This window comes from Rhagoletis zephyria, unplaced genomic scaffold (genome assembly GCF_001687245.7).
Source record: "Rhagoletis zephyria isolate East Lansing unplaced genomic scaffold, Rhagoletis_zephyria_1.1 Rzeph_scaffold_01198, whole genome shotgun sequence".
Lineage (NCBI taxonomy): Eukaryota > Metazoa > Arthropoda > Insecta > Diptera > Tephritidae > Rhagoletis > Rhagoletis zephyria.
The window spans coordinates 79,903-91,707 of record NW_016158282.1 but is presented as its reverse complement, the minus strand read 5'-3'; the positions used below and the strand labels follow the sequence as shown (position 1 = coordinate 91,707).

The 11,805-nt window shown below is 40.2% G+C and overlaps 1 protein-coding gene across 2 annotated transcripts in view; it reads left to right on the top strand.

Moving 5' to 3' along the window:
* Positions 1–11,805, top strand: part of sxc (O-linked N-acetylglucosamine (GlcNAc) transferase sxc) — a 132,216-nt gene that overhangs the window by 50,229 nt on the left and 70,182 nt on the right. For both annotated transcript variants that reach the window (XM_017616407.1, XM_017616406.1), the window contains exon 7: positions 1,607–1,802. In XM_017616407.1, the coding sequence (XP_017471896.1) occupies positions 1,607–1,802 (196 nt within the window). The remainder of the gene's footprint in view (positions 1–1,606; positions 1,803–11,805) is intronic.

The following is an 11,805-nucleotide window of genomic DNA, read 5'->3' as shown; positions in this document are numbered from 1 at the left end:
AACAACAGTAATAAAACAAGGATTTGGCATCCCTAATGTGTATCTCTGTAAAAATTCTGGAGGTATAGCCTCCCATATATCCTTGGTTTGCTTTCACAGCTCATGTACTCCATTGGACGGACTTGGATACTTAGTAAGCTGTGCTTTTTGTTGATTTCGCAAATTCTCCATGAGATTAATGTCCGCGGATTGTGGAGGTCATTTCAAATGAGCAAATTTTTGCTTTTGTATCCAGTCTTTGCGAACATGTACTATGTGTATTGGGTGATTTTTCGGCAGAAACTCTAATTTTTTAGACTAATGCGTACTAACGGCCAACAACATTTTTAAAATACAACCCAAAACTATTATTGACCGACCACTGTGATTCACAGTTCGCCTTACATGATGCGCTTAGGCTTAATTTGGCTCTTTGATCCAATACCATGCCCGCCCATCTGATTGAAAGCGATTAATTAAGTCTTGTCAGACCAAATAACCTTCAATTAATGCTCAAAAATGTGATTTTTTATTGCATTCTGAAATGCCTAACATATCCCAGTAGGCAACGGTCCGGTTTTCGTGCCATACAGCAAAATGCTACCACCCTCGCACATGTGTTTTGATCAAAATTGTCTTTTTCTTCTTTTATGCTGCTTTTGCGCTCAATTTGGCAATTATTCGCCTCGCTGTCTACTGATTTACATTCAATTTTAATACCTTAAGCGCTTCTGTAATAGTGGCTGCAGCGCTACGTGCTACTAAGTTCATAAGATATCGGACCGTAATATTTTTTACAGACTTTTTTGTCCTAAGCAACACTTTAGGCTATATTTTTTCTCAGTCTTAGCATTTTCATGTGGCAAACTCCACAATTTTATGCCACTTTTCCTGTGGTCCCGCCTTTCCGCAGTAAATCTATTATTTAAATTTATTTTTCCTGATTAACCATATTATTTACTGGTGATAACTTCTTGAATAAATTACAATACAAAAAAAGGCATCTGACTTCCAACTAAGTAAAAGATAACTGTAAAATGCAAAACTGAGAGTGAGTGCAAAACTGTAACATTTGTCTTAATTTACATTTTTGTTTGCAATTTTTTTATTGTTGTTGGATTGACTTCAAATCGTTATGAGAGAGGGAGTAGGGGTGTACCAATAAGAATATACAACAAAAGTATAAATGTCGTTAGAACTTGGAAAGATAGCGGTGGCTGAAATAAAAAGTGTTACACCATGTTACAGTTTTGCTCGTCACTGTATATGAATCGATTTCGTTTTCTAACTTATCAAAATAACTTCGTTACGTTTCAGAGCTAAATTAAGAAAACAAAACTCAAACGTTAGCGTTGAAACGAAATAAATTACCAATCGTTAACATTGAAACAAAATAAATCAACGAAAAGTTGTTTTTGCATGCCATTGCCTCTTTGTTAACACCTAGCACCTAAATGCATGCTACAGCTTCAGCCGTAACGATTGAATTTCTTTTCATTAAAACCCAAAATAAAATTATTTTGATAATTGAAGCGATTGCTTTTTTTTCGGTAAACGCTAGAATTAATTAATCGATTCAAAACTTTGAGATATTTATGCCTTATTTTATTTATCTATGTATTTCTAGAGCGGTAGCGGCTTATTTGCGAGCTTTAAGTTTATCACCAAATAATGCGGTTGTTCATGGAAATTTAGCATGCGTCTATTATGAGCAAGGGCTGATTGATTTGGCTATTGACACCTATAGGCGTGCGATAGAGCTGCAGCCTAACTTCCCAGATGCTTATTGCAATTTAGCCAATGCACTTAAAGAAAAGGGACAGGTAATTTTTGTCAATATGAAATATCATAAATATTCCATTAACACACTGGTCAACAAAATTTTGAGGCTTAGGTTTTAAGACCTGATTCCTAGTGATGTGATGAATTTTCGGTACCCACTACTTTAAAAAAATGTTGGTACCCAATACTTCCTTTTCGGTACCCGATTTGGAAAAAAATTATTTCATTGCTATTTACATGCCATCGCCTTAAAAACAAAAAGTACAAATAATACAGTGCTTTTTCAAAAGATGAGCAAGCACAGGTCCTATATACATTAGGGTGATTCAGATTTTTTTTTTTCCTCGGAACCATGCTCAAAAGTTTTGTTTAGACGCCAAAATAAGTCTCAGAAAATATGCGCCCTTAATATTAATATTAAAAATGTCAACTCACTTTTCGATTTCCCATAGAATAACACAGGAAAAATAGTTTTTTTTTTAATTCTTGAATAACTTTTGATCCAGTTAACTTATCGAAAAATAATTTCAGACCTTTTTTGTAGAGCGTTCAATTCTCTCAAAAAGACTCCAAGATCTTTACAGTACAACGTATCGTTCGTTAAATATAAAAATCAGAAGTGAAAAAAAACATTTTTTCTGTGTTATTCTTTTGGGAAATCGAAAAGTGCGATGCGGGCATTCTCAATATTAATATTTTTTGAGACTTATTTTGGCATCTAAACGAAAAACGAAAGGAAAAAATATTGTTTTTTTCTGAATCACCCTAATATACATACATTAATAAAGCGGAGATATTAACCCTGCCAGCATTCCCACGACAGCCGGTTCTACGTACCGGAATGACTCGGGTTTTACCCGACTAAGTGCTGTTGTTTCGGCGATCTAACCCCGTTTAGGGCGGTGAAATCCATCAAACGTTGCTCGATCCTAGGGCTACACCTTCTCAGCACCCTTCTGCTCAGGGCTGGCATAGAGTCAAACCCAGGGCCAGAAATCTACACCTGCTGCGTATGCCAGAGACGAATGCATACAAACTCCACCTCGGTCAGGTGCAATGCCTGTGACGGGTGGAGTCACCTCCGTAACTGCTCGGACAACAGACACACAAACAAACGCAATAGCACCCACACACCGCCGCCGGCAACTCCTAGTCCCTCCGACAATCTGCTCTGTTTGTCAGCCCAGAATATACCGTAACGTGACATCAGTCAAGTGCAACTCTTGCCTCGGCTGGTGCCACTTTAGGGCACGTTCATGACTTCGCAACACACGAGATTGGACGGGTGACTATGTGGGCCCCTGCTGTACTGCCGCGTCGCATCCATCCCCCGCGACGCCGCCAACCACCACCACAAGGCAGCACCCCCTTTTGCAGCACGTACATCAGGGGGCCGGCAGGCAACACACCTCTTTAACACCACACATCACAATCGGTCTCCCAAGGCACATAAACGTGCTACAATTTAACTGTAACGGACTCCAGAGCAAGATCGAGGAGATAACTGTCTTCATGGCAAGGCATGGAATATTAATAGCTGCGGTCCAAGAGACGAAGTTGCACGGCAATTCAACCCTGTTGAGTTGCGCCGGATACAACGTGCACCGTCGAGATCGCGAGCGAGATAACGGTGGAGGTTTAGCGTTCATCACGCACCACACCGTACAGTATCGTCTCATTGAAGCAGACATCGACCGCAGGGATACCATCCTAGAATGTCAGGGTATTGCTATCCGGTCAGGCGATGTTGAGCTCGAAATATTTAACGTATACATACCCCCTGTACAACGTATACACATGTCACCAGCTGCCCGGAAGGATATCACCCTGAAATAGGTGCGCTACTCAGAGGTGAAAACCGTATGGTAGTTGGTGACTTTAACGCGCACCACGATCTCTGGAATTCATCTGGCTGAGCAGATAGACGATTCGACATTCTGCACAATGAACGACGACGCACCCACCAGGATTATGGGCAGCTGCTGCAGCTCGCCAGATCTAACAATTGTCAGCGCTGGTCTGATAAACAGCGTATCATGGCGACCTATGCTGACTCTAGCATCAGACCATCTGCCCATAGTCATCTCGATTGATAAACCTGCCGACTTTGCTTCCGTGGATCACCGGACTTATGTCAACTTTTCCAAAGCTGACTGGAAAGGCTTCACGGATGTTACTGAGGGCGCCTTCACTGCACTACCCATACCAACCGACGTTCATGTAGGTGAGCGTAAGTTCCGCAGGGTTGTCACCGCTGCTGCAGCTCGCTTCATCCCAGCAGGATGTATTAAGGATCCACGTCCGAATTTTCCTGCCGAAGCGGCTGTTCTAGCTGATGAGCGCGACAACCTTCGTCAGGCCGATCCCGGAAATCCCCGTATTAGGGATCTCAATTCGGAGATTCGGCAACTTGTGAACGTACATAAGCGGAAGAAATGGGAAGAGCATTTGAAGACCTGCAACTTCGCCTCTGGTGTGAGGAAGCTTTGGTCAACCGTGAGGTCGTTATCCAACCCGACGAATCGCGACGACAGAGTCGAGATAGACTTCGGTGACCACGCTTCGTCGGGCCCGGAGAGATGCGCGAGCTATTTTAGCCGGCAGTTCATTCTGCATCCTCCGGTGGATAAAGCCAAACGTCGAGTGACCAGAAGGCTGCACAAAATGCCAAAACCCAGTGCGCCTCTTGTTTTCACCAGCGGTGAGGTAAGGGTAGCCATCGGGAAGGCGAATGCCTCCAAAGCCATTGGACCCGACGGAATATGCATGTTGATGCCGAAAAATTTGGGTCCTGCGGGAGACGCGTACCTACCGGAGGTCCTCAACCTGTCTATGGCCACTCTCGTCATTCCAGACATCTGGAAAATGGGGAGAGTGGTCCCACTGCTCAAACCGGGGAAACCAGCCAACAAAGGAGAGTCTTATCGCCCGATAACTCTCCTTTCCCCGGTAGCGAAGTCACTCGAGGCCCTGCTGCTCCCTTACTTCACGAACTACCTGACCCCAGCGAAGCATCAACATGGGCTCCGTAAAGTGCATAGTACAACAACAGCACTTAACGCCACAAACACTCAGATAACACAGAGAACTATTCTAGTAGCGTTGGACCTGTCCAAGGCGTTCGACACTGTCAGTCATTCAACGCTACTAGAAGATATAGAGGCCTCCTCACTCTCACAGGGACTCAAACGGTGGTCGGCGAATTTTCAGAGACAAAACTAGCAAGCCACGTAAAATTAAACAGGGGGTACCACACGGTGGTGTCCCGTCCATGCTACTGTTTAATTATTACATATCAAAGCTTCGTCAGCCACCAGAGGGTGTTAATATAGTCTCGTATGCTGACGATTGTTCGATCATGGCGTCTGGGAATGGAATTGATGACTTGTGCTCAAAAGTTAACGGTTACCTCTCCGAACTTTCTCGCTTCTTCACTGCAAGTAGCTTTGCCCTATCCCCTGCGAAATCCTCGGCAACCCTTTTCACCACCTGGACGAAGGAGGTCAGACTGCCACTGGGTATTCACGTCGATGGCGTAACAATACCGACGGTGAATAACCCGAAAATCCTCGGAGTTACCTTCGACAGTCTGCTCTCCTTCTCGGCGCATACAACCGCAATTGTCAACAAAGTACAGAGCCGCAACAATGTCCTCAAGTCGCTGGCCGGCAGCACTTGGGGCAAAGATAAAGAAACGTTGTTGGCAACATACAAGGCAATTGGCCGGCTTGTTCTAAACTACGCAGCGCCCGTATGATCGCCGGGGACTAGCAGGACGCAGTGGATGAAGCTACAGACCTGCCAAAACANCCGGTTCTAAACTACGCAGCGCCCGTATGGTCGCCGGGGACTAGCAGGACGTAGTGGATGAAGCTACAGACCTGCCAAAACACGGCATTACGAACTGCGACAGGATGCCTCCTGATGACGCCACAACACCACCTTCATGACGAGGCCCAGATGCTCCCAGTAAAGGAGCATAACATAATGCTCTGCAAGCGGTTCTTCGCTGGGAGCTACAGACGTGGCCATCCCAGCGGGCAACGGTAGAGATCTCGCCACTGCACGTCAGGAGGCATCTTTACGAACTGACAGACGAAGTCCAGAGGTATATCAAACAACCTCTGGACCCGTCAACTTACCGACAGGCCCTGAACGGCATTCACAGGGAATCAGTCTCAAGTTATGTAGACTCCCGCCCTGTGAATGCCTAGGCACACAAGCACCGGACGTGGACGGGACAGAAGTTGGTCTGCCTCGGGAGACCCGCACTACAATAGCCCAACTTCGTTCTGGCTATTGCATCAGGCTCAACAGCTACCTAAGCAGAATCAACGAGGATGTGCCCAACCAATGCCCGGCATGTGGAGAGTTGCCACATGACTCCCGGCACCTCTTCACATGCCCTGAGAACCCTACTCAGCTAACGCCCCTGTCCCTATGGACAGCCCCTTTGGAAGTAGCACACTTCCTGGGCCTCCCCCTAGCTGAAATAGACGACAACGTTGATGGATGAACCGCCCCGAACGGGGCTTAGTAGCCGCTACAACAACAACCCTGCGGCAACTGGAAGAGAATTGTATCGCCAATCGCCACGATGTAACTTCTTCGAGACTACTGGAAGTTATAGTAACACATTTCATTAAAAAAAAAAACAATTTCTATCGCTTGCTATCTTCGTAACAGGCGCTCGGACGATTTTTACTCTTTGAAGTTTTGAAAATTAACAGAGCAAATTTTGAAAGTTCATTGAAGTAAAATTATACATATTTCTATTTTCTCAATTCTTTTTTGATTTTTCAATTAACGTGCAAGAAATCATATTCTATGGTGAAATTATACCATTATTATTATTATTATTATTATTATCATTATTATTATTTATAATTTCTCCATAATCGTATGCGAATAACAAATATTAAATTACGTTTCATTTAAAACAAATGCGTTATTTTATTGCCATTTTCTCATGAAGTCTTGGAACTGTTTTTTTTTTAATGTCTATGTGGCTGGAATTACGTAGATAAAATATTGGTTTGAGCTAGTAATCTCAACCGAATGCAGGATGAAAATAGCGTAACTCTGCGGCTTTGGTTGCAAGCTCAAAGGTATCCCAAATTTCTCATTACGTTTTATATAAAATGTAACCAACCCAAGGATCTTCTGTAATACTTCCGAATTTATCGCACAAGTTATATTATTCCTATGGAAATAGTTCCTAATTGCAGTATCGCTTTCATATCATAAAGACGTGACGTCTTGGAGGAACAGTTCATCGTTCCATCGCACTATGGTCTGGAATTAATTTTTTGGCATAAATTCAAAAAAAAAAAAACAATTTTTACTAATTTTAAAAAATAGGGTTCGTAGTATTAATGGAGTCATTTCAGTGGTCCGAAATGTGCATAAAATAAACTTGATAAGGCAACCCTGTTCTATTTATGAGCTGTCAAAAATGATTCCTTTGAAGCAACAACAAACTTGGGAACAGCTGAGTAAAAGATTGTAACGATGCTCAGTAAAAGATTGTAACGATGAAACGAACTGTGTGATAATAGTTAATAAACAAAAAAAGTTAATAAATTTACAATTAAAAACAAAAGAAAGGTTTCTATTTTTGAACTGAATAAAAAAAATAGGTTTTTTGTGTAATATCTGTATGGTCCAGTGTTTCGTACTTTTCGTATAACTTTTTTATCGTAAAAATTTGGTATTTACCTGTGGTTTGTGCAGTAAAAGTTGAATGTATTGTCCCGTATTGTTCAAGATTTTTATGTTAGATGAAAGTTGAGAGTCTACTCTTTAAAATCATGTGTGTGGGCTTTGCACCTTTTTGCCCCATTAAAGAATATTTGATTTTCAGCAACATTTGAATTCCAACACAGAAATACTTGGAGTTTGGCTAGAGGGCGATCGTAAAACTACTGAAGCTTATTCACTCAAAATTATTATTTACAATGATTTTTATGCAAAATATAAGAATATTATAAATTTTTGGAAAATGGGCGTAGCCACGCCCACTTATGATTACATGTGTACCTTGGTAACCGATACACCAATTTCTCCCAAACTTGTAGTGATGTGCTGAGTCGGTACTTTTAAGTATTGATCGATACTCGGTACCGACTCAAAAAGTATCCAATACTTTCGATACTCGGTATTAATATCTGCCCACAATGCAAATCGTAATAATATTACGAATTAACAACGTTGCCTCAATTCTCTCCCATGTGGAGTATGGTCGCCAATTACTTTTATATGGAGGAAAATGTCTAGGACCGTCAGCAAAAAAAAATTTTGCAGTTTCAAACTAGTAAAATATAATGCTATAAAACTGTTTACCTAAAATTTTTCTAAAAATTTTTAATAAATAGTTTAAAATTTGTAAGTGTAATTATTTAAGTTTGTTGAATTTTTATAACTTAAGTATAAAGTCTGAAATGTGGATTAATATGGTGCTGGTTATGTAATGTGCTAGACTTTTATAAAGAAATATAAACATAAAATAAACAAAGGAAGAAATAGTAAAAACTAGTCCAAATATCACTAAACTTAATCAGCTGACCATAAGACGACGGTTTAATGTATCGAATCAAAAATAAAGTATTGGGTACAGAAATTTTCTTAAAGTATTGGGTACCGAGTATTGGGTATCGACAATTCAGCACATCACTACAAACTTGTCACAGTTGTTGGTCTTGGTAAAATATACCAAGCGGCGGAAAATTTTTAAAATCGGACAATAACTACGCCCACATCCCATATAACGGTAATTTGGAGAAATACGAGATCTATATATGGGTATTTCCATGCAGCCGTACGCGACATTCGTACGCTTATGGAGTAAAATAAATCTCTCAAAAATAAAAGTTACTGAAAAACAAGATTACGGTTATGTTGCAACCCAAGGGTACTATGTTTAAGAAAAATATAAGCAGCCTCTAAACTTTGGTATAGAAAATATCTTCTCAAAACAAGGGGATAACGTACGCGACAAAAAAAGAAGTGTTTTTAAGGCACGTATAGTACATATATGCGAAAGTCTGCGAATCATGGGAGCTTTTCTTTTCTTTAAAACTTCCTAAGCTATGCTCAATAATGTACCTTTACAATCCTTCCATTTTTTTATAGAAAACATAATAACGTACGCGACATAACGCACGCGACAGATTTTTCCCCCATATAATATTCTTACTAGTAACACATACTAAATTCAATTTTTTCAGTTCTTCTCTCTACCATTTCGTGTTTTCAAAACCTTTTTCCGCCATCCGAATACGAAATTTAAAGTTTGAATTCATTTGCTTGCATTTCGGTTAACATTTTCGTTGAAACACACATATTATATAAAAATGTTGTGTTCGTTTGTCATGGTCGTCAAAACTCGAGAACAGCTGAACCAATTTTTTTTTATAATATGTATTTATTTATTGAATCTTTCTTTCGAAACTAACAATAAGTTTTCAAATCTTACAAACTACCATTAAATTTAAAATTTCCGCGGCAATGCTTAGAAATTTTTGATTTTTTCCTACATATATATTTACTGCAGTTGTTGAGGCTGTCGGAATCGACAAGATTCCGAGCAGCAGGATCGCTGCATATCGTGCTGGGCATGCGGTCCGAAAGGACGAGTTCCAGAGCCGCACTGCCTGGGCGGATGGAAAGGACTAGTTTCCACGCCGCGCCTTCGCTTCCCTATATTTAAGTAATTACAATCCAGTAGGCTGTGCTCGGTCGGAAAGGACAAGTTTCCTAGCCGTGAAAGGACGAGTTACAGACCCGAAATTGATATATTGTGGATATCGAAATTTATTAGATTGCGCATCATTTGATAATATCGGAGAAATCCTTTCTTTTTAGTCTTCTTGCATATCTCGGGCTAAGAAGATCTCTTGCTAGTCGATTTGGATAGTTCATTTACCGTGCTGAGTATCTGGTGCTTTGCCCTCTTATGTCCTCATGCACCGTATTTGCATTAAGATCTTTGTGGATATTCATATTTTTTATGTACCACGGTGCTCCGCATATGGCGCGTAAAATTTTTGACTGCAGTCTTTGAAGTCTGTTCAAAATGGAATTGCACTCTGTGCCCCAAAGCCTGATTCCATATGCCCAACATGGTTTAATGATCATATTAAAAAGCAACATCTTGTTATCTAAGCTTAATTTATACTTGTGTCCTATAACCCATTGAAGGCCTGCTTGTTTTAGTTTCGCTTGAGAAATTTTGTTTTCTANTCTGTGCCCCAAAGCCTGATTCCATATGCCCAACATGGTTTAATGATCATATTAAAAAGCAACATCTTGTTATCTAAGCTTAATTTATACTTGTGTCCTATAACCCATTGAAGGCCTGCTTGTTTTAGTTTCGCTTGAGAAATTTTGTTTTCTATATGCTTTTTTCAGGTAAGTCGTCTATCTAGTGTTATCCCAAGGTATATGACACTATCCTTTTGTGGTACAGCCTTGCTGTTTGTTTTTAGTGGTGGGCAAGTTTCCTTCTTCAAAGTAAATGTTGTCTGTGTGTTATAGCTTACTTAGCTAGCATACGACTGTTTTATTGTTATTGTTTTATACATTATTTGATATTTAATCATTAAATATTATTACGTTAGAAATAAACTAAAATAATTTATATCCGTTTTCGTAACCATTTAGAATTTCTTCGCAATACGGCGCCATCTTGCAGTTTAACCCAATACGACCTCGATGCGTCATGTGTATCCATAACTTCTGCCTTGACGCATTCTTTTCCGTTGTGCTTATACCATATCTTCTCTCCTTGAGCGAACGGATCTCTCTGTCTGGCGCTTCTATCGTAGAACTTTTTTGAGTACTTGTTCTTTGTTTTTATATTTCCGTCTATATTTGGGGTCACCCTAGGTTGAACTAAGGTTGTTTTTGCTGGAAGTAGAGTTCTTGTTCTCCTGCTCATCAACAATTCGGCGGGGGATGAGACAACCTCCTTCAAAGGGGTATTTCGATACTCTAGCAGAGCCATCCACAATTCTTGATTACCGCAACGCGTTTTTTTATTAATTTTTTTGTAGTAGTTGTTAATTTTACTCCGATGGTTTCGCAAAATTTTCAAAACTCATATGACTTAAATGGCATGTTGTCTGACACTATTTCTACGGGGATTCCATGCGTTGCAAAACAAGTTTTCAACTACTAATACATTCGCCAGCTGTTTTTTATTTTATTTGTAATATGTATAGGAAACGCGAGTAATAATTAAGTATTTTAACTTGCCATAGTCGCAAATATCAACGCCTAATTTATTGTAAGGTAGTGATGGTATATTATGCGATATCATGTGCTCTTTGATATTATCCGACCTGTGTTGTTGGCACGCCGTACATTTTGCAATCATCTTTTCAATGGCATCATCAATTTTGGGCCAATATACTAACCCTCGAGCTCGTTTTTTAGTTTTCTCGATTCCGAGATGTGCTGAATGTAACTGTGTTAATATTAACTCGCGTAAATTATGGGGAACTATAACCCGATTGTTGAAATATATTATGTCATTCTCTACTGTCAAATCACAAATATGTAGAAGAAGGTATTTAAAAATTTTGCTGGCGGGACGGGATCAAAATTCTTTCCCGACACTCCCGATGATACCCGCAACCTCCGCAAATTCCGAAAATCTTTCTGACATACGCACGTTTTATGTTTTATTAAAAAGGAAAACGAACAGCAAAGCAAAAAACAATAATCAGAAAATGCCAGATCTTTTATTATTTAAAATTAGTTTAAAGGCGTGTGAATTAACATGGGACCCGCGGTGCAATTCTGAAAAACGCCAGGATGGCCGGGTTCGGGACATAAAAATTTAAATTCGTGATGGGAGGGATCGGGATTGTAACTTTGTCCCGTGCCCATCTATACTCCAAACCGACACCGTCTGGGCACCTGATTAATTATCTCTCCTCCCAACCAACAAAATACAAAATTAGCACAGCGAAAAATCTTATACACAAAAAAAAATACTGACAGTAAGCCACCAACAATTTCACGAAGCCAACATATTAAAAA